Source organism: Calcarisporiella thermophila (assembly GCF_041956535.1).
Source record: "Calcarisporiella thermophila strain CBS 279.70 unplaced genomic scaffold VTP21scaffold_23, whole genome shotgun sequence".
NCBI lineage: Eukaryota > Fungi > Calcarisporiellomycota > Calcarisporiellomycetes > Calcarisporiellales > Calcarisporiellaceae > Calcarisporiella > Calcarisporiella thermophila.
In genome coordinates this window covers 510,801-538,335 of record NW_027192213.1, presented here as the reverse complement: position 1 = coordinate 538,335, position 27,535 = coordinate 510,801, and the positions used below count along the sequence as shown (strand labels likewise).

Here is a 27,535-nt window from a genome sequence, read left to right as displayed (position 1 = left end):
CCCCTCTATCGTTCTTTTCCATACTCTTTCTTCTTTTTTTCTTTTTTTTTCTTTCTCCTTTCCTCTTCCTTTACTTTTTCAATCCTTCATTTCTTTTCGTTAATTCATGTACATAAGCAGCCTATCTTAATACCATTGCACACAACTTTTATCCCCCCCTCTTACAGTTATTCCTATCCACTTCTTTTTTAAGCTAATTGCTATTTCCATACTTTCCTAGCTCTTTCCTCATCACCTTTTCTCTCTTCCTCTTACACTTATATCTTTTTCTTCCTTTCTTTCTTTTTCCTTCTATCCTCCAAATTCTGCAAGGTAGGCCAGGAGCATTACCTGGGTGATTTTGACGTAGAAGCTACCCTACCTTTTTAACAGGATAGGACACTTTTCAATAAAGGTCTTTTGTTAAAAAAAAAGCAACCAAGAACACGAGGACATCGCATTCAAGTGTATGTTTTTATCAGATCTTATCATAGCAATCAAAGGACAATGGATACAGGCACAGAGGAAAAAAGACGAAGAAGGGTTCAAGCAAAAATGGGGAGAGAGCTCGCTAATCCGGATCGATGACAGCCAAGAAGTAGCCTTCGATTTCGAGGAAGCCAAGAACACTTAACCCGACATTTCCAAGCACGGAACTCTTTAAATTATATCCCATGTTCTTCTAGTACTTAATAAGCCTGTCCGAAAGCACATCTCACATTTGTAATATATATTAAATAAACCACAGGACGCAAGTTCCCGCGTCCTTAGAGAAAAAGAAAAAAAAACATCGGGGGCGACAGTGTAGTGGACTATCCCAGGGGTGCCGGATGAAACGGCGTGGGTTCGAATCCCACTTCCCCCACCAGCTCTCATTATTAGATCGCGACTGCTGTCCATTTTGGTCAATATTGAGTCTCTATCACTGGAAAGATCGCTCCAACGAAAAAGTACACTGATTACATCGATATTACGTACGTGCTCTTCACGACAACAACAATACACGCCTTTCGATTACACGCATATCGATTGCACGCTTGCTGGTCAAAGAACTGTATCTCGGTACGTTAAGTCTATTGACATTAACTTCATGTAATATATGGAAATTAAATAAAGGTTTCCATTGGATGATAAAAAAAAGCCAGTAGCTCCCCCCCCCCCCCCATCGCCCTTCGTTGGTGTAGTGGATTGGGATCCCGGAGCAGAATCACTAGGTTGCGAGCTCGATCTCCGTAGGCAACACCCGTGCATGAGAGTTTGCTGGGTTTTTCACAGGACTCAACTGCTATCAATAGTATAGCAATAAGCAAGTAATATCAAGCGGCTACAAAAATACGTAGCAAACATCCTTAGGAGAAATCCAACCACAAAAATGGGAGGCCAGGGGCAGTACCAGGGTTATTTTGACGTAGCAGTCTACCCTTCCTTTCCCTTCAGATAAATATCAGCAAGTGGATGTAAAAAAAATATATCCCAAGGGAGAAAAAATTGGTTTATTTAAACTATATTATATGTGAAGGAATCTTCTGAGCAAGATTATTAGGTACAAGAAAACAAGGGATGAAGCCTAAAGAGTTCCGTGCTTAAGAGGATCAAATAATGTATTCTTTGCTTCCTTCCTCGTGATCGAAAACTACTTCTTTGTTATCATCGATTCAGATTAGCGAGCTCCCCATTTCTGCCTGAAATTTTCTACATCTTTATTCCTCTGTTCTTGTATCCATTATCCTTTGATTGCTATGAGTAGGTCTGATGAAAAGCTTGCAAACATTCTTTTCATTTTTGTTTGCAGTGCCAACTCTAATAAGTATACTGGCTGTCTCTACCTTCACTCGCAGTTCTTCGATCTGGGCGAAAGGATGGGTAGAGAAGCAGATATCTGCGCCAATAGCTTTGGAAGATGTAATTAATATTCTTTTGTGCGGAGATATCGGATAAGAATGCTATGGAGAAAAGGGGTTACAAATAAATAGCGGAGTCGTGAACCAACTTTGGAATTTACTTTTCTCCACCCTTCATATGGTGCAAATTGGCCTTCCCCAAGCCTTTTTTTTACTTGTTAAAGCAAGCATTCTATTGGATGTTTACCATAAGAAGCATAGGGGAGGGTTAGATGGTTTGGCATGAAGCCTACTACTGCATTTTGAAATAAGTCAGTTTTTATTAGAATCCAAAATAAATAGCAGGAGAGCAATAATAAGATAAGAGACAATTAAAAGGGTGCACCAAGGATACACGTTGGAAATCGTTTGTTTTTTCTATGAGTTCAATAATAGAGTCAACGGAGCAGAGATATTCTAGTGAGAAAAAGAGGAGGGCACGACTCGTTCAGGGTTTCCGTACTTTGAAAGAAACCTTCAAATAGGAGTTTAAGAGGACGCTGGCGAAGAGGGCCACACACAGAACAGTGGGCCCCACTAAATCGTCGTACGGCCCAGGGTCTCGTTTACGAATCATATCGCGTCTTCGCTCATAGAGCCCCAAACTATAGATCATCGAGGTCAAGGAGATAATGGCGTAGATCAGGCCGGCATACCGACCAATGACATCGCCAGAGTTAAACAGGCCAAGAGAAAGAGAGCCAAGCAGCAAGGAAAAGCGCATCCAGGAGAGGAACGTACGCTCATTAGCGAAATAGACCTTGGGTTCGACACGAATAGGCGTAAACACCTTTTTAGGAACCTTGACGCCGGGGGGGAGCGTAACGCTTGCGGGAGTACCCGTATGGGGATGGCGGCGTCGAAATACTTTGGTGAGCCCGCCGAGTGAGCCCCCGTGCTTACCGTTGCTTTGTGTGTCACCAAGTGAGTCGTGGTTGGTGCTTCCGTAGCCGGCAGAGCGTCGAAGAAGGGTCGAGGTCTCACTTGGTTCGCCGGGTGGTTCAAGTTCCTCAGCACCCTCCCCCTGGCGCACCTCCATCATATCCTCGGGCTCTTCCGTGATTTCTGGCTCCGCAATGGTGACCGATTTGCCCTTTCCCTTGTCTTTGCTACGCGAAGATGGTACGTATGAGGAATCAATCACAACCTCTATCTGGGAGGGTCTTCGTTTATGGTCATAGGATTCTCTGTGCTTGCGTTGTGCTTCCTCGGCGACGGCCTTTTGGTGCTGTGTTCTCGCGAGGCGTTCCATCTGCTCCCGTTGGAAAACCTCCTCCATTTGGGCGAGCCAGAACGGCAGGAGCTGCACCCGCGACTCGAAAAGCGTGGCAACACCGTGGGCAAACTTGGAAAATCTCGGCGCCTCCTCCACCAAATTGCTCGCCACAAGTTCATTCACCCAGTGTGGCACCTCGGTTGTCGCAAGCTTCACTTCGAGGACTGCAAAAGGGAATCGGTTAATCTCCGCGCCATCCTTGAGTTCGCGGAAAGGGAAGTCCACGTCGGCATCCGGGCGGCGCCAGGCACCGTTAGGACGGCGTACGGTTGGGTCATCTGGGAAGAGGTGCGTATCCTCGCGCATGAGGGTGACCTCCGAATCTAGCGAGATGCGCACGCGCTTGTCGCCTGGAATTTGGAATGCAGTGCGATGGTAGAAGGTACGTAGAACCGGCTGAAGCTTCTTTTGGCAAATGGTCGCCTGAATTTCACTGGCGAGGCGTGCAAATGACTCGATCATCTCAGGAGACTTGGTGGCCTTGCGACGCAACTTGGCCACCTGATGCTCCACGTCGTATTTACCTTCAAGGAAAGCTGGCAAATACTTCACTTTAATTGGAAATCGGTCTTTAGTCTCCATCTCGTCCTCCTCCTCCGCATGGCGCTTCCGCTCTACAAACACTTCCCGCCGCTCCTCTGCAGATCCATACCAACGGAGACGCAAAGTTTCAGATCCCTGATCGCGTTCCACCTTGCGCGTATATAGTTCGAACCCGGCATTATCCAAGTAAACCGAGGAGATGGATGGGTCAACATGAGTATCCTGTGATCCCGAGGGGGCGTTATAAACCAGGACGGGAAGGTGCTTGAGAATGAATGTCTTGACTTCAACGACGTTGTCGGGGTGTACCCAAAATTTGGTCGACTTTCGAATGAAGGTCTGAGTTGTTTCTGTGGATGCATCGATGAATTCACCAAGCGAAGGCTCGCCTCCACTCCTGACGAAATGATAGAGTCGCGATAGCTGGATCAAGAGGGGATCGTAATCAACCTTCCAGAAAGGGCATTGGTTGAGGCGAACAACAAGCATTGGGCGGAGAATATAGCGTACACGTTTATCGTGTTTCTTGACTATTTTGAGAAAACCTGTATAATTTAGGCGCGCAAATTGGGAGAGGCGGTTCACGGAATCGACAATGGTGTTAATCTCATCGAGGAGATTTTGGAGGCGCATGGGAGCAGACTCTCGATACTGGTCGATATTGGAAGCATGAGCGTCGCAATCGCTAGCACGTTGCTCAAGCTCGTGCAGTGTATTGGCATGAAATGAATTGATCTAAATCATTTGAGAAATGGATCAGAATATGAATTTCAGAGTTGAGGATAAGCGAATGGTGATTCGCATGGGCGTGAAAAGCATTCTTTGGATACCTTTTCCAGTTCCTTATCCAGCCGCTCCACGAATTCGCTCTCGTCTTTCTCTGTGTAGCCCCCTTCTTTGTTGCAAGCCTGCTTGAGCTGATTCTTGAGTGCATTATAGTCGAGATATTGCTCTTGCCACTCAGGATAAATGCTATCCTTCAAGCGCACGCCAAACTTCATACTTTTTCAGCTCTTGTTTATGATAATCAGATTGCAGAGGCCAGAATATATTAAGTGGGAAAAGAAAATAAAAGGAGTATAATAGGAGAAAAAAATGGTAAAGTGAAGAGAACCAACGAGTAAAGAGTATGCACCAACACCTGTAACGCGGAGGTTTTCCTTCGTTTGACTAGAAAAAAAAACCGCCAATTGATGACGTGATTTGATGAGACAAAAATTTAGAAGCGGAGTCGATATAGATCTTCTTCCTCAGTTCACTTGTTGATATATCTTGGTATATTAACAAAAGAAAAGAAAAAAAAAAACAAACCGAGCTTATCCAATTGAAATAAACAGACAGAAAGCGAAAGACAAAAACAAGGAGCAAGTGTGATGGGTTTCATAGGAGCAAAAGAACATAAAATGAATGAAAAGCCGCACGGAAACAAACGAAAATAAAAAGGATATAGGAGCAAGAATAAACGAGAAGAGAGCATTTAGAAGTGTTCAGAAATGAAAAGTAAGCAAACATAAGTCACTGAGAATTGAAGTCGTAAGGAAAAAAAAAGAATATATAATTACACGCTTTCATCTTTATCGACATCCGTCATCACATTTTCATAAGCAGGGGGAGCCTCTACGGGCACCGGTGCATATGCAGGAACGCTAGACTCCATTACTAGATACGACCGGGTTCTCAATAGGGTTCTATAATAACCCCAAACAGCCATCAAAAAGTGCAGCCGCACCAGCATGAATATACCAAATAATGAAATGACAATGACGGCAGTTTTGGTATACCAAGCGAGACACTCATTAAGCGAGATTTCAAGATCGAGATCCGGGCGGTGAATTAACCAGTCGCATACTGAGGACTTATACGCGAAGGCGGCCGTAGATAGACCAATAGCAAGCGCAAAGCCCACAATCACGTCCATTATGTAAAAGATGGAATAGGCGCGAATGTAGTTGAAATTGTTCTTTTAAACAAAAAGATCCGTGAGTTGATGCTCGTGAATTAGGGTCATTGTCCAACCATATATACCTTTACCACTCCAGCAAATCCAGCCAAACAAGCTAGCCCCGCCATCCACGAGTAGGCGATGAAGGCCGATAAAATCGCCGCATACTGTGGTCGTGCAGGCAGCGCAGAGAGCGCAATGGCATTCCAGAATTGCGTGATGGTGCCGAAGAGAGAAAGAACCAATACGCCCGTACGCAGATCAAAGCAAAAGCAGCATACTTTCATGTTGCGCGCGTGTGTTTGTATGGGGGAAGAGCAGGCAAAAGGGGGGATGGGAGGACGAGGGATGAGAGAGCGCGAGTCGGCAGCAAAGACTAGGTGATGGAGGCGATGCTTGATCGCGGGAAGTCAGCCTACACTAAGGAAAAGGAATGGAAGCGGCCTAAACTCCTGGAGAGCCTAGCGATGTCTTGTAACGAAAATAAAAGCTGCTGAACTTGTCTTTGAAAAACAACGATGCCCTATTTACTTTTTTCGGATCCCGACTGACTGATCCACTTGGGACGAGCTGGTCTAACCCTCGTGATTCCTTACTGTTTTCACACCCGGCGCTCCAATTATTCCAGCCGCACTCGGAGAGTTTTTTTTGGTGCTTCTTGGATTGTATGAACCCTCTCTTGCCTTGGCTTAGTTCCTTGCGGCGGGACGCTAGTCTACCCCGGCTTTATAGAGCCCTGTTCTATAAATAGGATCCGCGACAGAAGGCTGCATCGCTTCTGAGGGGCTTGTGCCTTGCAAGACTTGGAATCGGGCCTGAGCTTGCCCAGCTCCAAAGTGCTTATGTCTAGAAATTTGGGTTTTGACAACCGAATTACACAAGCAGCCTCTTGCAACCGCTTATACCCTCTCTGTAGTGAGGGTATAAGCAGTTGCAAGAGAATTAAAAGTTCAAGGGGATGCACTTCGCTAGCAGCGTCCCGGGGAAGCACAGAGAGCACAAGGGCTTAAAGCCACAAATCTTCTAGCAACACCAGTCGTACCAACTCTTTTTCCCATTCCACACGAAAAGCTTCTGAGGAGCCTGGCGCTTTGAGCATATTTTCAAATCATCACTGACGGGGATTCATGGGGCTAAAGGAAACACAATTGCAGATGGCTCGAAAGAAGGATATCCTTGCTAGTGAACTCGCGCACTTCCGTCCAGCTAATTCTTGGAGAATCGACCATTGAGTTTTCTAGATAACTGAAAGCGCACCCGAGTTCTACTAGAAATGAAGGCCACAACAGAGGCTCAATTATCAGCCAGCAACCAAGGATAAATTCAAGATTCAATAGATCTGCATCTACACCACGAGTATTCGTTCTAACGCCTCCACCTTAATTCCGAGGCAGCAATCCCAAACCAAACCTGATGATGCAAAATTATTACAGACTATGAGCAGGTTTCGTTGTATTAAGTTAACAATATCTGTAGTTAATGAAGATCCTTAACACGTATTGCATAAATTAGGATATTTCCACAAGTTTTCTGCCTAGGAAAATGGGTTTCCTTTTCCATGTCGAATATCTTCATCTGATTTAGAAAACTATAAATTGGCCAAGCCCCAATCAAGCACCTTTTCGTCGTAGTGAACACCTTTGAACACTACCAATGAGTCGGAAATTCCAACATTATCGCCCCTCCATCATACTTAGAGCTATTAGGCGCAACTAATTATACGATCATGCCCAGCCAATTGGTCAACGTAGCTGTCGGGGGTGGCGTGATCCTTCTTTTTCTCTTTTCTCTTCTTTTTATCTACCATTTTAGACGCGCTCTGCGGGAGCGGAGAGCCGCAACCAGGCGGCAATACGCAAGAGAGAAGATAAACGCAGCCGAAATCATGACAGTACCCGTAAGTGTATATAGCCCATGTTCACACTATTTGTGTTTATGTGGGCTAAATATCTTATGATCGATGTTGTTAATGTCTAACATTTATGATCTATATTTATATTACTCTTTCGTCGCACTCTTCGGTTACTCGTGTTCCAACACACGCATTTTAGGCATAAACCAATTTTTCTTTATTAACAGGACAAAATTATTTCATCATAAACATTCTCTTCACATTCATACATCAACTGATATCTCTATTTTATTTTCCCTTAATTTTTTTTGTATCATAATGTTAGCATATATTCATATAAACTAATTTTTTATATTCCTATTTGAATAATGACAAATATAATAAGCCATTTCTTTCTACTGAAAATAAGCTATGGAATGCTCAATAACCAAGAATGCTGTCCCTCCCTATTGTGAAGCTGCGTTTTTTTTTCCATAATTCTAACTATAAAGATATTAAGTGGCTTGTGCTCCCTATTTCATTTGAAAGTGGTCTTTGGTGAGCATCAAACGGATCACCCAAACATCACATCTGGCACCAGGAGAACTGCTACAGCATGGACAGCCTTATCCTGCTTGCAGCGGACTCCAGTGATGCTCTTGAAACACCACCCCAAACGACAGTTAATCCTGCGGATTTATTTCCTGTTCCCACTAATGATTATCTCCCCAATGTCCAGCAACCTATCAATGCCTCCACAAGCATGAGCAGCAGCTCTGCACAATCCACTCCTTCGCATCTCGCCTCCATATCATCTACATTTGCAGCAAAATCTTCATTTAACTCCTCTGGGAAGAATAAGCGAACTGGTCTAGTATACTCACCTCTTATGCTGTGGCACTGTAACTTAACAAAGGACGAAGAGCACCCGGAAGACCCACGGAGAATCTGGAGAATAATGAATACGATCGTGAAAGAAGGACTTCTGCCCGAGTGCACAAAAATCGACGCACGTGAAGTGACCAAAGAAGAGGTCTTATTGGTGCATACAGAGGAGTTGTGGGATATCATATCTTCAACAGCAGGTCAGTCCCGGCGGCTAACTTTTTTATAACAGTGCGGCTGACGTGGAGCTTTGAAATAGAATTGGATAGAATTGATCTTATCGCTATGGAGAAGGAGTACAATTCTATATATCTCCACGGCAACACGGCATTTTGTGCTCGGCTCGCATGTGGAGGCGTTATCGAGCTTTGTAAGGCGGTAGCTTTGGGAGAAGTTCAGAATGGGTTTGCAATTGTGCGTCCACCTGGACATCATGCAGAGCCAGACACACCTATGGGCTTCTGTTTTTTCAATAATGTTGCAGTGGCCGCGAAGACTCTGAAGGAGAATTATGGAGTGAAAAAAATATTCATCCTCGACTGGTGGGTTTGCATTTAATAGATAGTTTGACTTGCACTTTTTTCCTCACCCGTTTTTCGACGTCACAGGGATGTCCACCATGGAAACGGAACCCAAAGAGCGTTTGTTAATGACCCCGATATTTTATACTGTTCAATACACCGATACGAAGATGCAACATTTTACCCGAATGATAGGACCGGTGCGCATGATTTCGTAGGAATTGGCCCTGGTGTGGGAAGGTGAGTTGAACTTCTAATCATTCTCATACTCGTATGATCAACCAATCCTTGTATTTTTTTTTTCATTAAGAACTCTTAATATTCCATGGCCTTGTGCACAGATGGGTGATGCAGATTATCTTCATGCGTTTAACCGAGTAATTATGCCGATCGCATACGAATTTGATCCTGATTTAGTGATAGGTACCGTGGCATACCCTACACAAACCTCCATTTCTCTTGCACTAAACCCTCATCCACTGCTTCAGTGTCAGCTGGTTATGATGCGGCGGCGGGCGATTTTTTAGGAGAATGCTTTGTGACGCCTTCTGGCTATGCGCATATGACCTATATGTTGAAAGGACTCGCGGATGGTCGAATAGCTATGGCATTGGAGGTGTGTAATTTTCTCTCTAATCATTATTAAATGGATAGTGTAGACCAACAAATTTTCTTTCCTTAGGGGGGCTATAACCTTGACTCTATTAGTAAATCTGCTCTCGAGTGTGTAAAAATTTTACTGGGGAACACCCCCCCGCGGTTACCCCCCATGATTCCCAGTCAAAAGTGCATTGAGACGGTGCATTCTGTTATGAAAGTCCAATCGCAGTATTGGAATTGCATGGCACCTAAAGTAACAAAGCCGCCTGCTGATGGTAATTAATTTTTGGCACATATTTATTTTGGCTATGGCATGATATTTTTTTTTCCTTCTCAAGCCATCGATCTAGGGAATACTTTCATTAAGGCTGTCGGTGTGTATAGAGCCTTCTCTGAATAGTGGATCATTCCCACTTTAATTCTAACCTCCTATTTAGATGTTTTACAATCGCACCGATCCAACTATTTATTTAACAAATATAAGATGTTCAAACTACCAGTTGACGATGAACGCTTTTCCGGGCGAGTATATTGCAGGTAATCTAGCTAGATTATTCATTTACGATTCTTGGCTCTAATTTTTTTTTCCGCACAATTGCCAGCCCCGAATTCTATAATCATAAATCCCTTTTCTTCTTTGTGCATGACTAGTAAGTCTTCAATTTGCCCCTAGCCTCTCTGCACCTCACAAAGTCCAAAATTTATACTGATTTCTCCTCATAGCTCAGATTTCAAGGTTAACACAACAGCATTATCGAACTCTGCGATTATCGAGGAATCCTATCTTGTAGGTTTATAATTATTGTAAAGTTTTCCACTGGCCTAATTTTTTTTTGCAAAAAGATGGATACAACCAATCTCTATGTGGATACTATCATAAAACAAGGCCATGGACTGATCGATATCGATGTCCCTTCTTGGGTATACGATTTTTATCACCATATAGTTATGAGATTTATTTATTCTCTGAATTCTCTAAACCTTTATAAAATAGCATCTTGACTCGGATGAGGCGGATGCCAGTCAAAGATTGAATGACTTAATCACATATATTTGGGATAATTACATAATGTGGGTGCTAATATCAGGCGGAAAGCTTGCTTCGATGCTGACTTATTTTTGCATCAGGTTGTCAGATGCCAGAAGCGTGGTGTTATTTGGGGCAGGAAGTGGAGTGAAAGGATTTAGGAATATTTTACGCGATCGAGGTGAGTATTACCCTATTGATTTTTCCGAATCATGCGCACAATCTGATAGTGTTCTACATAGCTGTAAAAGACAAAGTAGCATGCGTTGTCCTAGTCCCGGGGTTGGAGTCCGTGTTCACTGTTCGGAGAGAACTTGCGCAATGGTATTTCGATGTAAGTAAAAGACCCCTTCAGATTAAACCTCTTATCGGTCGAGACCTAATGTCCTTTGCGCTTAGCATTCATGTATCATACTCTCTGACGATCACCCCATATGGCTAAAAACGTCAAAACCTGAGCGAGGTAATTGTGTACGATCTGGTAAATATGAAAATTTGCTGCTTGCTCTGCTGAGTGCCATTAGATTTGCATCTCTACTTGCATTTTCAATAGGGGTTGACCAAGAACCTATTACCGAAACCCTCCACTTCCTCTACGAACGAATATTTGCTTTCATCAAAACGCATTTGCCCAATGCCACGAAAGAGCCATCAGAACCAAAACCCTATGCAGTTCCACACACCACCGCCACGGCTACTACAGCAGAAAGGAAGGCCGGGCTGATGAGCGTGGGTTCCGTTCTGGAACTCAACCCCGAAAGTGATATTGATATTGAAAAATAAAGATTAAAGTTTGTGGTTCAGGGTTTTTTTGTATTTATTTATATAACTTTTTGTCTGCGGTGGCATAGATTAAGTGCAAAGGGGCTGTATATAAAAAAATCACAAATATATATAAACATTTCTCTGCAATCGAGTATTCCACTAGCAACTGGCCGTAATAGAGAGAGGATATGCGATCGGCTTGGTTTACTGGCGTCTTCGCTAAACATCTTTACCTTTACCGGTATATTACTGCAAATACAAGATGAGTCCAGAGATAATAAGTAGAGTCATGATGTTTTAAATTATTATGTCACTAGTTTACAACTCCTATCCATGAGAGATATAACAACTATTTGGTTGGTCAATTTGGGGACAGAGATTCCCGTGGTTATTGATACCAACTGTATCATTGCTGAGGTTATTGGCAATCGGATTTTTACATGTATTATTCAGTCTGTAGTTAATGCACTTTGGGGAAATGACATCTTATTGCATATTAGGATCATGTATCCTAATTTAAATTTTAATATCTTTTTCGAAAACATGTAGTGGGGTAATTGACGCGATTGCTTTGCAGTCACAGCTTTATGTTTTCTATTCTCGAGAGAAAGACCCCTAGTTCGCCCAATAATTCATTTAATTCACTCACTCTTCTAATTCTTCTTCCCAAGCATCAGTAAAGTGGCTTCCATGTTTCATCGTCTTTTCTTCTCTACTTCCCGCCGTCTTACTCCGGCCTTACCTCGTTTTGCTACTCCTGCTTCTCCAGCAGTGACTTCCCGCTCCAAACCGCTCATTCAAGCAGCAGGTATTTTAGGAGGCGGTGCATTATTAGCTTATGGTATCGACACACGGATGAAGGTTTATTGCTCCGGTAAGGCTGTAAGTCTCTCTTCATCGGCGACAGTTGCAAAAAATAGGTATAGAGCATTCTTCAATCTGGAATTTTGATGTTTTCAGGACAACCATCAGCCCAAGGATGAGGTCAAACCAACCAATGGAACCATGCAAGGGGAACCCCCTAAGCCCCTTTCCTCCATCATTGTACTTTCTGGTCCATCTGGTGCTGGTAAAAGTACTCTGCTTAAACGATTGTTTGCAGAGTTTCCAAATACTTTTGGATTTAGTGTTTCGCGTAAGTCTTTTGTTATTTTTGGCAATAAGCCATCAAGGGTGTGCTTATTCGAAGTATTAATTACTAATTTGATTCTATCTATGTTTTCTTAGATACAACGCGCAAGCCGCGGCCTGGGGAGGTAGACGGGAAAGACTATTATTTTGTCACAAAAGAAGAGATGCAGAAAGAGATCAGTGAAGGCAAATTCATTGAAAGTGCAACATTTTCTGGTAACATGTATGGTGAGTATTTCTTTGAATGCTTTCATTTTGGATTAAAGGCTAAGTTCACAATTATCACAGGTACCTCAATTATGGCCGTTGAAAGAGTAGTTGAAACTGGCAAAGTTTGTATATTAGATATCGATATGGTAAGTTTAATTATCCTGTCTTAATACATATTTTCTCAGGCACGCCTTTCTAGTTGTCTCCTTCATTATTTTCCTTGCATCTGTGCCTAACTCTATTATTCCATTTTAGCAAGGAGTTCAGCAAATTAAGAAAACAAACCTCAATCCACGCTACATCTTTATCCAGCCGCCCTCCCTCAAAATTCTCGAGAGCCGTCTCCGCGGCCGAGGCACGGAAACTGAGGAAAACATCGCACAGCGCCTTGCTGCATCTGAGCGTGAGATAAACTATAGCAAGGAAGAGGGCAGCTATGATTTTGTGGTTATCAATGATGATATAGAGAAGGCGTATCAAGATTTGAAAGAGGGGATTTTCGGGAAAATTTGATTCAGTCCTTTATCACTTTATAATTTTATAATCCATGGTACTTCTTACTGTTACAAATAAAACCCCAATGATATATTTCATATGATGCGAGCATGAACGTGGAGATTGATGGGAGCCATAGATGATTTATCTCGATACATGTGATTTACAAATTCAAGCAAATTAACATTGACCAGACCGTAAATTTTCATTTTTTTTCTATTCTCTATTTTCGCTGTGTTACGAGATCGATTTTCAATAGTAATGACCCAAGGAGGGAAAAAACTAATAAAGCTCATTACCTTCGATGCTTTTGGTACGCTCTTTAAACCCCGAGGATCTATAGGCGCTCAATATGTAACTTCTGCTAGTTTTACAATTACTCAACGATTCCTCTGCTAAATTAAAGATCTATGCAAACTAGGCGTCGGAGGCTCAGCGGCGGGGCATCCCTCTATCGAAGGAATCAGTTAAGAAATCCTTCTCCCATGCTATTCGACACCAAGTCCAGCATTATCCAAATTATGGATCAAAGCAAGGTGGCAAGATGACCTCGAAAGAATGGTGGAGGCAAGTCGTTAAGAGAACCTTTGTCGATGCAGGCGCATCACCAAAAGGTATAATTCATTTTTCTTACCCTTGCTCTCTCCATCATCAATGCATTGCGAGGTGGTATTGATGATATTTTTGCAACTAGCTTTGGAGCCGGTCTTTGATGAAATGTTCACTACCCTCTACGAACGCTTTGCATCAGCGGAAGGATATGATCTCTTTGAAGACTCCGTGCCTGTTCTTGCGGAGCTGCATCGGCGAAAGTTTAAAATTGGGGTTGTAAGCAATTCTGATGAACGGATATGTAAGCCACCTTCATACCTCAACATCCTCCTAGAGAGGTCAGAAGAGAGCTGACAGTAGGCGAAAATATGTTTAGCGCAGGTGTTGGCCTCACTGAATCTGACACAGTATCTGGATTTCATCGTGCTAAGCTGTGAGTTTGGAGACGAGAAGCCTTCTCGAAGGATTTTCGAGCATGCGTTGCAACTTGCAGGTGTTAGGGGCCACAATTCTCTGCACGTCGGAGACGACATTGACAAGTATTGATCATGTCTTGTTGGTATGCACAAAACTGAAAGTTAACTAACGTATGAAATCGGCATAGGGATTTTGGAGGAGCGCGCAATGCCGGTATGAACGCTCTGCTTATTCATCGGCAAACCGAAGATCCGCCTCTAGCGAATGGGGATTTACAAAATGACGAGAGGCCCATTGTTATTCAGAATCTATATCAAGTTTTAGAATACCTCCCTGATTCTCCACCAGCATAAGATACGACCCCCCGCAAAAGCCTATTTCCAACATCACTTGTATATTAGCGCTCTAGACATTATTTTAAGAGTCTTATTTAAAGGACTGACGAAACAGAGAGAGTTTCGAAAAGGATATTTGATTTTATTTTTTTTTTGAAAATTATTTTGATATATATATATTTGTCTTCATACAATAACAATCTAAATTATTCATTAAGTTTTGCAAGAATTTCGGAGTCGCGCATTATAATCAATTCCTCATTATCGATTTTAACAGTGCTGCCTCCGAAAGCGGGAAGTAGAACCTTGTCACCAACTTGGACCTGGGGAGCAATGTGCTGTCCATCCCTGTTGAGTGCACCCTTACCAACTGCAACCACGAATCCTTGGTTAAGGGTTTCTTGTGCCTTTTCGGGAATAAGAATGCCGGCAGCGGTCTTCTCCTGGGCTTTGATGCGTTGGATAAGAACGCGATCGAGAAGAGGTACGATGTTCTTTGCCTTGGTTGCAAATGACATTTCTAAGTAATTTTTTTTTCTGAAAATGAAAAGTACTTGAAAAGAAGGTCAAGGAAAATTTATACGTCGAGATGGAGAAAACAAAAGTGTCGCTTTGAAGCTCGCATTTATGGCGCAGTATTTGGACTCCGAAAGCCTCTAATCCCTCAAAAATTTCGAAGAGTTTCTTTTGAAAGGTGATCTCCAATTCATTGCGGAGAAAGAAATTCATAAGCGCGAGCGTGAACGTGAATTATTAAACGAGGAGATGTATGGTTACGAGGAAGATGATCTCGTGAGACAGTATGAGGATGAACTCTATAAGGAGGAATCGGAGGAATCGGATGCGAGGTGAGTTTGCCGTGGCGAACTTTTTTAAATCTAAATTGAGAAGTGAGCACTGGATGGGTATATGAATTTGGATCTTGAATTTAATATGCGCATTTCTTCATCCATCTAGCAGAGAAGTGGATAGCGATTTGGAAGATAAGCTCCTCAGTCGCGTCTACTACACATCCACCTCTCAACCGCACGGATTCACTCCAACCTCAATAAAGCAGATAACTGAAGAGAGTGAGAAATTGAATAATGATATGATTAAGACTCCTCGCTCGGATTTTGAGGAGCAAGGAGAATTCGACAATGATTCTGATGTTTCAAAAGAAGAAAAGTTGATTATGGAAGATCACAAGGAAGGATTGCCCGTGACAAATATGATTGTTCTGGAAGATGTGCTTAATGTTGCGGAATCCGAAGATATAGAGAACAGAGTCGGAAATGATTTGCCTGCAGAGGAGACAGAAGGCCGAGTAAGTCACTTTGAACGTACCAATCGGTCAAGCTATTGACTATTATTCCATAAGCCAATTTCGCGATATTACAATCGTGAGGAAGAGACTACAAAGCGACGGATATGCTTCACTTGTGGAAAAGAAGGACATGATTCGCGAGAGTGTTCATTAGTAATTTTCTTTTTCAAAATAATACATTTTGTATATATTAATAATTTTTTTTTTATTTTTCATTATAGTGCTACCGCTGCGGAAGTGGCGAGCATGATCCACGAAAATGTCCATTTCAATCCAGTGTGTGTCGCAACTGTTTGCGGAGAGGGCATGAGAGTCGCAATTGTCCGTTTCGGAGGCGAAAAGAGAGAGAGCCATGCGAGCGATGTGGGTCGATAAGGCATCATGCTGACGTGAGTGAAAGAGAAGATCCACCATCAATAAATGCCATGACATTAACTTCTCTACAATCATTTTAGGAGTGCCCCTTTCTATGGCGGGAATATCTTTTTTCCAATAATACAACTAGACAAGTATCGAGCTGGTGCTACAACTGCGGGAAACCGGGGCATTATGGAGATGTAAGTTTTAGTGTATCTTGAAAATTATTGCTAAAGTTAATTTGTTCTGATACTGCAGGACTGCCCAGATACACACATCCGCTTTATGTTTAATAAAGACAAAGACATCGCATCGGCTTTCAGTGAGTTGAATTTGAAGCGAGCAAGGTGGATGAAGGCGGCCCCCACCGGATCGACTTACTTTTCTCCAATACCCCCCACTAATAGAGATAAAGTAAGCCTTTTTTTTTGAAATCAACTCATCCCAACAGTTAAGAATGTACTCAATGCCAATTTCTCATGCTCATATGATCAGGGAGGAGAATCCAGGAGTGGCCGAGACCATGGTCGCCTAACGCGAAGCTATAGTGATCGAAATTCCTATTCATCTCGTGATTATGAATCGAGATCTGATCGAGCATACCATTTCGAGTCTGGGTATAGGAATGAGCGCTACAGGGATGATTCCTACCGGACTTCTCACTCTAAGCGATTTCGTCGCCATTTCTCCCCCCCTCCATCGTTACACTATTATCCATCGCATGATTCTTCTTCGAGACGATCACGATCACCCAATGGCCCGCCTGGTGTAAGTGATTGGAGACCTGGGTACAATGAAATAGAAAGAGATAGCTCGAAAGGAAGACACTACAGCTCTTCAAAATATTCCTCAGCAAGGCATTATTCCCCCTCTCGCTATTCATACGCTTCAGATTCACAGGAACCTGGCTGGATCCCGCCTGTGCCTACGAATCCTCCTCCTGCACCTCCACCAGCACCTCCACCAGCACCTCCACCACCTCCGCATCCTTCATCGCCCGGATTACAAAATAATTTTTCAATACGAGAGCGGGAAACCTACGCCACTTCACCTCCCTCTTCTCTACCTCAACATGTTGAATTCACTTTCCGTCCTCCTGAATCAAACCTTATTTATCGAGACACTGGAGAATATAGATACTATAGAGGGGAGGAGAGAAGCGAGAGATATTTGAGAAGAAGGGAATACGAAAGCAGAGATAGATATGAAGGAAGAAGTAGATATTTAAGCGAGGATGAAGAGATGAGACATTTGGAAAGAAGGAAGAAAAGGAGATATGAGAGATGGTAGTTGGATTGTTTCGCTTAACGGGTGTATCTAATGCTTGCAAAAAAGAGATTGTTTAAGGATTTTTTTTTTTGTTGGTTTAATGTAGATAAGCATAGGACATGATAATTAAGGGGAAATGGACGGAAGAGAAAAAAACGATTTAAAACATAATAATAATTGCATATATAAAATAGTATCCATAAAACACTTTGAAAAAGAGGGAAATATACACGATGAAATATTCAATTTATAATCTTTATCTTTTATGAATAAAAGGAGGATGAAGTGGAACCAGAATCTCTCCATCTCTCGTTCATACTGCTCATTCTCGAGGCGCTCGTCCATCTCTCTCCCATCACGCTCACCCCAATTCCAGAACCAGCGGAAGAGGCCGCTCCGGCCGAGTTTCCGGAACTACTGGCAGCAGCAAGGACCCTTCGCTCTTGGTACCGCCTCACCAATTCATTCAGCTCTCGCATTGCTAGTTCTAGCCGCTTTTTCTTCTCCTGCAGCGCCAAATGGTCCTTCACCTTCTCGTTCTCGAGTGCCATTCGCCTTATTTCCTCTTGGCTTGCACCTCTCACCAACCTCTCCTCTACTGCTCGAGGTAGCTCAAAGTAAAATTCGTTCAGCATCTCGATCCATACCATCATTGCTGCGTTGTTTGCCAATTTCTCGGAAACACACGTAAGGAAAGCCTCGGGGCAATGCTCGCGGTTCTCGCGACGACAGGCACGCGAGCGAAGAACAGCGTGGCGCATACGAAGTACAGAAAGTCTATCGTGCAAAAAGAGAACCTCTCGTGCTTTTTGGAGCAGACGAGGAGGAATCGGGGGTGCACGTGCCTCCTCCGCCTCTATGGAGTTGCTCTCGGCCGCTTCTGCATCTGTGGAATTGAGCTGGCCGGTCGTGAAGCCAAGGCCCTCCGAGATCATGCTGAAGATTCCGCTCCTCTTCTCCTCGCCACCCTCGCCTTTCTGTGCCAGCTCCGCCTTCTTTTCCAAGTCGGTCACATATTTAATTGCGGCCTGCAACCGCGATTTTCCAACCGATGCCTTGAGCTCCTTTAGAGCCGACGCACAATCCCGAATTTCCGCCTCTACCAGCTCTAACGCGTGATCACGCCCGGCGTTCCATTCCTTTGGCGTGAGCTCCACCTCGTATTTGTATGGCTTGATACAATTCTCGACTTGCTCCGAGGTGGGCAAATAGCGCTCTCGAAGCAAGGAGTATACAATTTGTAGCACTTGCTTACGCGTCTCTGGGTGATGACGGAACGGATCAGAGGAAGCGACCAGCTCTGCATTTGCCATGAGAATATCGACGACGAGCTCTGTGGTTGCACGGCCAATCCCGCTCTTGGTGAGTGCACTCGCACTTACTTCTAGTTTATGCTGCCAGATTTCATCTCCTGGGGCTTTCCCATTCGAAGAATTTGCGGTGGCATTGGTGGGATTCATATCATGAATCCGGGGGTCACTCCAGTACACCTCTGCGCAAATATCCAACACCCTTTGCTGAAGCATTTGCTTAATTTCTGTAAGCACTTGTGGACGCGCAAAATGCTGAGCTAACTCTCTCAGCTGGTGTTTGAGCGTGTCAACAGCCTCTGCGACGTAGGAATCTGCAGTCACAAGACGATCATTATATTGCACCTTGAACTGATAGCGTGTTTCTTCGAGCTCTCGTTTAACAGCATCAGTAATTGGAAATAGGGCTCGGCCCATCGCTTCTTCTAGCACTTGCATAAGTCGAGAGCGGAGCATCGCAGTCCCTACCCGCACATTGTTACTACGATATTCGGTGTGCGACTGGAAGAACCGTTCTTCACTCTTTAAAAGTTCGCCTGTGATATTTTTACCACTCAGAGCAGAGGTAGTAGGACGCTTACATACTACACCCACATATCCTAGTGGTAAAGGATACTCCTTATTATTCAGTATGGTTACGCCCTCTTTTGGATCTATTAAATCCATTTTGGTTACAACTCCAATTGTTCGGAGGCCAAGAGGATCGACTCGGTGGCTTGCATTCAGCGCGGGAGAGTTGGCCAGATCCACATCTGCAGCACAAACCGCTAAAATAATATTTGGTTCCCGAATATATTTCTCGCAGAGTTGAGAAATATCGTCTCGTAAGGTAGCGGACTGGCCTTTACCGTGGATTTGGATATATCCGGGCAGATCAATTAATGTAAGATCGGGCACATTGGCAGAGTAAATACGCAGCTCAATCGGAGAGTTTGACACAGTTTCATGTTCAGGAACTGCAAGATTTAGGTCACGTAGCGTCTCTTGAATATGCCTGAAATCATAAATCTTCCCCAAGCCAAGTTGAGGAAACTCGCCATATTCTTCTTTCGACTGGGGCGTGTGAATAAGTGTAAGTTCAATGGGTCGTCTTGTAACCATATTTGATCCTCTGATGCCAAAATAGAATATTGGTTATCAACATGAATAAATGTTTTTTTTTTTTAAAAAAAAAGGCACTGGCACTTACTTTGGTAGAAATTCATGGCCCACTATTGCTTCTAGAACTGAACTTTTTCCCGAGCTTTGTGAACCAATTACCACAATACTAGGTAGCTTCAGCTGTTCAGCGTGGTCAATGCTCTGAAGAATACCTCTAACTTCAATTAATTTTCGCGTCAACATCATGAAGTCGTCGCCGTGCGGTTGTATTCCTGAGGAGGTGGGTCGCTTCAGCACATTCTTCGATTTTTTATGCTCCTCAGCTTCGTCCACCTCAGCTGCTAATGCAAGAGCTGAGGGATCGCTGGGAGAAGATGGAGAGGAATTGCTGCTATTTTTGTTGTATGAATGAGAAAAGGAAGAATCGGTATTCGGAGTATCGTTTGGTTTAGATGCAAAGAGATTTTTAAAGAAATCGGGCACCTCGACATTGGGTAGTTCAAGCTCATTAACGCGATCACGCACGGAATCAGTGACATTTTTGACGCCCCCAGCAATATCTCGAATGAAATCTTGTCCCGATTTTGTGTATTCTACATAATGAAAGATGAATAAACGAAATCGTTAATTAAGTATTGAATAAGGCAGAATTACCATTGACTTTGTAATTTAAAAAGGTTAGCCCTCCCGCTGCTGCTGTGACTCCAGCCAACGGTATCCGCATAGCATTCCACATGATCCGCCCCCCAGTTGTAAACGCGCTACCGCGTTGTTGTTGGAACCTAAAAAGAGATTGCCGGAAAGCAAGCGCATTATGGGCACGAAGTGTGTTATGGGAGGACAGTAAAGGCGTGGAACGGTGCAAGAAATGAGAAGGAGAGTGGATATAACGGCGGGAGTATAGTAGAGGATTTATCGAGCGATGCGGTGATGATCTACGCATCACAGCGGAAAGCATCGTTCAGGTAATAGAACTATAAAAGAGATATTATATGATAATTGATGCCTAGCTTTTTCAATTTCTAGTGTTTTTTATTTGAGGATATCTCTTGGATAGCTAGAGTATAGCTCTGCCAAGATTAAGACGTCTATCAGAAATCAAAATCGGGAGCCAGTAAGGTTCCATTTTCTTAATGGGATGAATGTACATACACGCCTATCACCTAACTTTAAACGCCAATCGGATTTTTCACGTTCTTTATCCATACATTATATATTACAATATTCCCATGAGAATTTGTCATGCTCTGATGTCGAGCAATCATTTTGACAGCAAAAATAGTAAAGCACGAAATGGGCACCACCCTAGTTCCCTTTCTTTTCTACTTGAACCAACCTCGCTCCCTCTCTCCTCCAATTTGCCGCAAGAATACGCTGTTGCAAATAGCAATATTAATGAAATAGCTCAACCTTCTTCAAGAAACATAGAACGGAATACTAAATTGAATAATGCCATAGAGATGGATAGGCAGAGACGTCTAGAAATAAATCGTAGAGCTGGTAAATTCCATTATCTCATATGTTCAAATCCTTTGATCTTTATATGCTTTTTGATTTTGTCAGCTACAAAGAGCCGAATGAAAAAGAAAATGTTTATTGAGGATCTCAAGTGGAAGCATGACTTTTTCACCCGTCAAAATGCTTCACTCTCGTTGATAGTAAAGCATCTCTCCGCAGAGACGGAAGCACTGCGTGAAAGGTTACGCAGGCATCAGTGCCCAAAGGTGAAGCAATATCTAGAAGAAACTGAGGGGCGCACTCCAGTACAACCATCTACTCCTCTAGTATCTCCACACAAGTCCTCAGCGAGCTCACTGACTTGCTCGGTTGCTCAGAATAATCATGTACACAATAGCAGGTTCCCACATCCATCTGGGCATTCTTTATAGAGGCATTAGTTCAAAAATGAGATCGTTTATACTTTAACTAATACGGACATGGAGATCATGCACCGTGTTTAAATAGTTCGCTCTTAATTACATTTTCATAGTTGCAAGGATAATTGAAGAATACAAATATATATTTCTTTATGTTTGTCAAGTGAACCATAATTCAAAATTTCTAATGATTACATTAATCCTCATTCTCCTTTACCCCATTCTCTACATTAGGCCTGTTAATCGCACCAGCAATAGTTGTCGCTGCTGCGATAGGACGGTCGCTTTCACGGGTGAAATACTTCAAAATCGTCGAGTTTTTCACGGATTCCATCATTCCTTCCTCTTTCTTATCTTTTTTGACCCTTGTAGTCTCCTCATCTAAATGCGAAGTATCATTGATACAAATAAAAAAAACACTTAGAGGGTTTTGTTGAATCAAGGCATCGGCTCCTGCTCGAGGACGAGGAGCGACACGCACTATGGTAACGCTTGTATTTGAAAGATGACCATGCTTGGTTGTAATACGGGCGCGAAGCGAAATAGCCCGCAAGAACTCGGTAATCCATAGACCATGAGATGCAATTAAAACATGCGACTCATCCTCATTGTTGTCAACTGTATCATTCTTGGTGTTATCTTTCTCCCGGTATAAAAATTTTTCTAGAATCTCATCTAATACTTCCGTGGCTCTCTTCAACAATTGCTCAGCAGATTCACCGCCAGGAAATGGCTCAGTACGATTCCACAGTTTCTTTAAGTGCCAGATTCTCCAAGGGGATCCTTCGAGCTCACCAAAATTCTGTTCTCGTATACGAGGATCAGTTATAATATGTGGCGTACTTGACCGATACCGATTTCGGTTAAGAATGGATTCAGCAGTATTTCGCGCACGCTGTAAGTCACTCGAATAGATCTCAGAGAACTACATGTAATCGAGCGTTAATTGTTACTTACTTAATATAAAAAGGAGAATGTATTGAGAAGAAAATTGAGCCAATTACTTTTACGTTCTCAAAACGTTGGGCTAACAACTCCGCCTGCCTCAATCCCAAAGAGGTGAGGGGGTGATTTGTATGTCCTGACCACAGCTGTTGTATATTAGCAGTCGATTCTCCACTATAACTATCACTTTAGCCTCTATGTAGTTGTGTTAAAAAAAAAGACTTACTGTCTAACAAGAGTGAAGAGCATTTTTACTTTGCGAGTGAAAAAAGGAAATTGACAAAGTAATGAAAGAGGTGAAATATTCGTGGAACAGTCACAGTAATACTATTCAGATCAGATATTCGGAGGAAATTTTATTTTTCTAGAGCTAACTTGTGTAAATTAGAGAACATGAACTAATGGTTATGGAGCACGCTGAAATTATATCAACGGAATGAAAACACCTCAAGCTTCATTTAATACAAATTTTATACAACTTTTCTATAATGCCTCTTCAACACACATGATTTTTGCGATGAATAACTATTTTTGTTTAAAGACGGCACCGGTTTATGCTTGCGGAATATTGTCGAATTCCGTGGATGCTTGTGATAAATGGATATGCTAGGATATCTCGGTGTCCTACAATTGTCTTTCCCGAACCTGACTTTAGAATTTCGCAGAGATATCGGAAGCTTTGTGATGGGAAAAGATATTATCTGGCCCGTTTCGTTCGAAAAGATTGAAAGACTAAGCATTGAATCATCTTCGGAATTTGTCTTGATGAGTTCATGCTTCAGCAGGTGTGATCTATCTGCGGAAATTGGTCCAAATGATTCTTCATTTATCATTTCGTAGTCTGCAACATTCTGGTTTGTTGATAGGCTATCTGATATAGACGATGGCGGAGTCTGTGATGGTGTTTTGGATTGGGAATCACAGAGTGAAAGACGATTCAATGAAGATATTACTTCTGCATTCACAGAGGGTTCAAAGTGTGCGTCACAAGGTGATAGTGGATTTACAACTGAAATCATTAGAAATTTCAAATGGATTTAAGGCGTTCACTATATTTAATATGGACCAAGTGTATCACCCATTAAATTGATTTGAAGCGGGTTAAATATTCTTAAATCTACTGATCGCGTGAGTGCAGTGAATCTATGCTAAACCAAAGCGTATTATCAATAGGAGGTGATGGCATATTTATCCAAGGGCGTATCTTAAACTAGCTAATTAGAAAATATCTATATGCGCTATTTTATTAAAATGATATATTTTCATGCGACTGCAAAAACAATAAATTAGTATCATTAACCCCCATGTAGTGTAGAAATAAACACAATTTCATCGTTGTCTTTCAATTCATATTCGAGTTCTCCTTCCAATTCCCAATCCGTGTCATTGATTAAAACTAGAATGCCTGGGCGACTTATTTTATCAAACATTATTAGTATATACTATCATGTTCACTTTTTGATTGCTCGTATATTTACACGCTATCTCCTTGAACAAAAAACTCCGGCTTTTCTTTAAGCAAATTATTCCTAATCCACGCAATAAGATCCTTTAAGTTTGTGTTTCTAGAGCCGTGCTGCGCGGGGATTTCAACATTCTTCGACTTAACATTATCAAAGAGAAGTTCCATCCCTCCGCTGTTAAATCAAATCCAAAATATTACATAAGATAATTCGTCGTATGCTGGGAAGCAATATATTACCCAAACTGGAGGTTGATCTTGAGAGACATGAGTAAATTACTATATTCTCTATAAACTATTTTCAATATTATTATCAATATTATAGGATGTGGCTTTTCTTAAATGAAAACGTCAGCACACTTGTTTTTATTTCGAGTCTAGAAAAAAATTCTCCTTTGAGGCCCTTCCTTTCTGTATGCTCATTCCCTCATTTGTTTAATATTTCTTTCTATCGGATAAAATGTCTACGCTCTTTGTCGGACATCTTCCCTTGGATATCCGTCAATCGGAATTGGAAGATCTCTTCGGGAAATATGGTCGGTTAGTGCGCTGTGATGTCAAGCGAGGTCGCATGAATTGTAACTATTCCTAACACTCACCGTTGCTTTTTATTCATGCTAACACTATTAAATCTTGCCTAAAAGCCTTTGCTTTCATTGAATATACAGACAGGTATAATTTATTTTGGTTCGATCGTGATTATATCATATAACTAATCCTATTTTCTAGACGTGATGCAGAGGATGCCCTTCGCGATTGGGATGGAAAAACGGCATTCGGTTCCAAGATCGCAGTCGAATATGCGAAGAGTCCTGGACGCGCAGCCGGGGGTGATAACTGTTTCCGATGTGGACAACCCGGTCATTGGGCACGAGATTGCCGTGAGAGGGATTATCGCCGAAGGTAATTTTTCTTTTTAAACATTTTTATATTTTGATAATAATTAAATCACTCCTATATAGATACAGCAGAAGCCCTAGACGTTACAGCCGCAGTCCAAGAAGACGCAGCCGTGATCGCCGTCGCAGCCGTTCTCGTTCCCCTCGTCGATCACGCTATTCTCGCAGCCGTAGCCGCTCCCCTCGCCGTTACAGCCGTTCACCTCGTCGTGATAGCCGATCCCCTCGTCGCGATAGCCGCTCGCCTCCCCGTCGTGACAGCTATTCTCGCAGCCGCTCTGTGAGCCCACGTCGTGATCGCAGCCGTAGCCGTAGCCGATCTCCCCGCCGTGGCCGCAGTCCCCCCCCTGCTGAACGCCGATCTGCTTCTCCTGAGAGACGTAAGGATGAGATGAATGAAGATAATGCACACTCACCTCCACGGGAAGCCTTGGACGAAAAGACAAACGGGCATGCTGAAGAATAGATGTTCACGTTCTATAAGCTATATGAAATGCTGGTAGAAGTGGGTATTCTTTTTGCTTTAATTCTTTTCCTAATGAGTATATGTGAAAATAAACATTATAAAAACTTTAAAAATTTTGATTCTATTCTTCTTTTTTCTTCCTAAGTTAACTAATGAGTAGTGACTTCTGCAGAATAGTCTAGTAACTTGTTTCTTTTCGCCCTCGTTTCAACTCTATGCGAAGATGATTTGGTATAGATGTTCTTATTTTGATTTATTTAGGAAAGAGAGGAACTTCTTCGATTCCTGATCCTACTAGCCTGCGGCTGATGCTGAGAGAATCAAGGCGAGGTGATTCTTGATAAACACAATATGAATAAAAGTGTTCTTCTCTTTGAAACATCGCATTACTTCAATGCAATATTTTCGCTCATAAATGAACCTATCTGTTTGTGCAAATGAATGCTATATTTACATATCAAAATCAGTCTTGATCTAGAAGCGGATTAAATGTCTAACCAGTAACTCAAGATAAAGGAGGTTTTCTTCATTTTTATATTCACTTAATCTCTCAGGCTAGGATCGCTGAAGATATTATGTGGTACTCAAAGTTTTCCTGTATTAAGCTCTATGCGTTCATTTGTCACATTATAAAATATAAGATGTGACATACGACATTGCTAATAAAAGAATTATCCTACTTACATAGTCAACAGTCATTCAATATTAGGGCTCATACCTACCTGCACTCATCTCATAGTAGTTGATACAATAATAAATATCTATTTAAAAGACTGATTTAATTAATAGTGTTGTGTTCGAATCTAAGATATTATAACATAATTGAAATCTTGAGATTTCAATTAAGTGACTGTCTTTCAATTTTGTTAATACATGAGAGATTCATTTAAAAGATCTCTGGATGGATAGAGATGCAATCAGCACTACTGCAACGTATGAAACGTGAAATTAGTGTGTACAGTCTATTATTTAAAATATCACTATATTTGTTTATTGAATGCTATTTGCTTTATGACAGAGATGCTGGAGGATTGTCCGGCAGGAATATTATGTTATCCTACAGACACTGACTATAAGCATTTTCAAGCGCGTAAGATACTCTGGCGAATTTAATAGAAAAATCATTACAAATTGACGTATTTTTTTCTCGATGTATCAGAAATTACAGGACCTAAGGGCACACCTTATGAAGGTGGCATATTCAAGATTGACATCAAGCTTCCTGACCGGTAATGAACTTGAGTATTTCTTAATAATCAATTGAATCTCAACATACTGTAAATGTTAAATGCAATAGGTATCCTTTTGAGCCTCCAAATGCTAACTTCAACACTCCTATCTATCACCCCAATATTGATGCACAAGGCCGGATATGTCTGGATATATTGAAGATGCCACCAAATGTATCTTCTCATCACGTTTTAATAATAGAAAAATAGGTGTTAACGCGTTATGATCATATAGGGTGCATGGGCACCAAGTCTAAATATTAGAGCACTGCTCGTTTCGTTGAGCGCATTGATGGGCGATCCTAATCCAGATGATCCCTTGGATGTTGAAATTGTGAGAAAGATTTTAAGGTGTCTGCTGAGCATTTTAATTCTAATATGTAGCGATCCATGGAGATAGGCTAAAGAGTATAAGGAGAATCGTGGACTTTTTTTAAAGAAAGCTAAGGAATCAACTTCAAAATATGCAATCATAGAGAACGATATTGAGGTATTACCCCTAGTAAATATAGCATTGTGATAGTCTCTAACGTGGAACTCGTATAGAAGTTTTCCAGTTTTCCCGCGACTTCAGTACAGTTAAACTCCTCGGTAGACCTGGATGCATCCCTAAATACAGAAGCATCCACAACTTCAGCAGAAACTCTGGGAGAGACTTCAAAATTGGGCAACGATACTAAATCTACTAAATCACAATCTGATCCTGACGTGCCACATTCATTAAACGCGGCAACTAAGACAAGTAGCAAAAGAAAGCGCAGTTTGTTAAGCACAAAGGGAAGAGATACGAAGAAGACAAAGACTTAATATTCAAGATAATAGGGTTTTTTTCATTAGAGTTAATAAATTGCAACATCTCATGCACATTTGTTTAAATATATCAACTGTAATTCTGGTTTTTTTTTTTTTGCTATATGATTATATA

General features: G+C 42.1%; 12 protein-coding genes across 12 annotated transcripts; 6 read left to right on the top strand and 6 right to left on the bottom strand.

The window, feature by feature from the left end:
* Positions 1-2,307: 2,307 nt before the first annotated feature.
* VTP21DRAFT_5791 (uncharacterized protein) lies at positions 2,308-4,679 on the bottom strand (the record flags this gene model as incomplete). The annotated part of the gene is made up of 2 exons (XM_069396351.1): positions 2,308-4,413; positions 4,509-4,679. 2 exons carry the CDS (start codon positions 4,677-4,679, stop codon positions 2,308-2,310), a joined length of 2,277 nt encoding a protein of 758 aa, XP_069247872.1.
* Positions 4,680-5,236: 557 nt separating this feature from the next.
* Positions 5,237-5,907, bottom strand: VTP21DRAFT_5790 (uncharacterized protein; the record flags this gene model as incomplete). The annotated part of the gene is made up of 2 exons (XM_069396350.1): positions 5,237-5,638; positions 5,704-5,907. 2 exons carry the CDS (start codon positions 5,905-5,907, stop codon positions 5,237-5,239), a joined length of 606 nt encoding a protein of 201 aa, XP_069247871.1.
* A 2,160-nt stretch (positions 5,908-8,067) lies between these two features.
* On the top strand, positions 8,068-11,267 carry VTP21DRAFT_5789 (uncharacterized protein; the record flags this gene model as incomplete). Its single annotated transcript, XM_069396348.1, has 16 exons — positions 8,068-8,536; positions 8,596-8,878; positions 8,945-9,097; positions 9,168-9,280; positions 9,346-9,473; positions 9,540-9,732; positions 9,796-9,831; positions 9,895-9,994; positions 10,060-10,107; positions 10,181-10,244; positions 10,301-10,378; positions 10,452-10,528; positions 10,586-10,665; positions 10,727-10,818; positions 10,884-10,965; positions 11,038-11,267. The coding sequence occupies 16 exons, from the start codon at positions 8,068-8,070 to the stop codon at positions 11,265-11,267; spliced, it is 2,226 nt and encodes a 741-aa protein (XP_069247870.1).
* A 672-nt stretch (positions 11,268-11,939) lies between these two features.
* VTP21DRAFT_5788 (uncharacterized protein) lies at positions 11,940-13,103 on the top strand (the record flags this gene model as incomplete). Its single annotated transcript, XM_069396347.1, has 5 exons — positions 11,940-12,131; positions 12,210-12,384; positions 12,477-12,608; positions 12,669-12,736; positions 12,846-13,103. The coding sequence occupies 5 exons, from the start codon at positions 11,940-11,942 to the stop codon at positions 13,101-13,103; spliced, it is 825 nt and encodes a 274-aa protein (XP_069247869.1).
* Positions 13,104-13,346: 243 nt separating this feature from the next.
* On the top strand, positions 13,347-14,407 carry VTP21DRAFT_5787 (uncharacterized protein; the record flags this gene model as incomplete). Its single annotated transcript, XM_069396346.1, has 5 exons — positions 13,347-13,439; positions 13,507-13,699; positions 13,780-13,938; positions 14,014-14,176; positions 14,242-14,407. 5 exons carry the CDS (start codon positions 13,347-13,349, stop codon positions 14,405-14,407), a joined length of 774 nt encoding a protein of 257 aa, XP_069247868.1.
* A 188-nt stretch (positions 14,408-14,595) lies between these two features.
* On the bottom strand, positions 14,596-14,907 carry VTP21DRAFT_5786 (uncharacterized protein; the record flags this gene model as incomplete). The annotated part of the gene is made up of 1 exon (XM_069396345.1): positions 14,596-14,907. The coding sequence occupies one exon, from the start codon at positions 14,905-14,907 to the stop codon at positions 14,596-14,598; it is 312 nt and encodes a 103-aa protein (XP_069247867.1).
* A 247-nt stretch (positions 14,908-15,154) lies between these two features.
* VTP21DRAFT_5785 (uncharacterized protein) lies at positions 15,155-17,342 on the top strand (the record flags this gene model as incomplete). The annotated part of the gene is made up of 7 exons (XM_069396344.1): positions 15,155-15,237; positions 15,347-15,695; positions 15,750-15,848; positions 15,917-16,084; positions 16,151-16,252; positions 16,311-16,466; positions 16,548-17,342. The coding sequence occupies 7 exons, from the start codon at positions 15,155-15,157 to the stop codon at positions 17,340-17,342; spliced, it is 1,752 nt and encodes a 583-aa protein (XP_069247866.1).
* Positions 17,343-17,584: 242 nt separating this feature from the next.
* On the bottom strand, positions 17,585-20,690 carry VTP21DRAFT_5784 (uncharacterized protein; the record flags this gene model as incomplete). Its single annotated transcript, XM_069396343.1, has 3 exons — positions 17,585-19,742; positions 19,821-20,325; positions 20,387-20,690. 3 exons carry the CDS (start codon positions 20,688-20,690, stop codon positions 17,585-17,587), a joined length of 2,967 nt encoding a protein of 988 aa, XP_069247865.1.
* A 1,115-nt stretch (positions 20,691-21,805) lies between these two features.
* On the bottom strand, positions 21,806-22,803 carry VTP21DRAFT_5783 (uncharacterized protein; the record flags this gene model as incomplete). The annotated part of the gene is made up of 3 exons (XM_069396342.1): positions 21,806-22,534; positions 22,614-22,728; positions 22,781-22,803. 3 exons carry the CDS (start codon positions 22,801-22,803, stop codon positions 21,806-21,808), a joined length of 867 nt encoding a protein of 288 aa, XP_069247864.1.
* A 1,046-nt stretch (positions 22,804-23,849) lies between these two features.
* VTP21DRAFT_5782 (uncharacterized protein) lies at positions 23,850-24,285 on the bottom strand (the record flags this gene model as incomplete). The annotated part of the gene is made up of 3 exons (XM_069396341.1): positions 23,850-23,967; positions 24,033-24,191; positions 24,257-24,285. 3 exons carry the CDS (start codon positions 24,283-24,285, stop codon positions 23,850-23,852), a joined length of 306 nt encoding a protein of 101 aa, XP_069247863.1.
* Positions 24,286-24,476: 191 nt separating this feature from the next.
* Positions 24,477-25,381, top strand: VTP21DRAFT_5781 (uncharacterized protein; the record flags this gene model as incomplete). The annotated part of the gene is made up of 4 exons (XM_069396340.1): positions 24,477-24,594; positions 24,661-24,688; positions 24,746-24,919; positions 24,979-25,381. The coding sequence occupies 4 exons, from the start codon at positions 24,477-24,479 to the stop codon at positions 25,379-25,381; spliced, it is 723 nt and encodes a 240-aa protein (XP_069247862.1).
* Positions 25,382-26,292: 911 nt separating this feature from the next.
* Positions 26,293-27,417, top strand: VTP21DRAFT_5780 (uncharacterized protein; the record flags this gene model as incomplete). The annotated part of the gene is made up of 7 exons (XM_069396339.1): positions 26,293-26,332; positions 26,400-26,471; positions 26,541-26,610; positions 26,679-26,784; positions 26,846-26,944; positions 27,011-27,100; positions 27,157-27,417. The coding sequence occupies 7 exons, from the start codon at positions 26,293-26,295 to the stop codon at positions 27,415-27,417; spliced, it is 738 nt and encodes a 245-aa protein (XP_069247861.1).
* Positions 27,418-27,535: the final 118 nt, after the last annotated feature.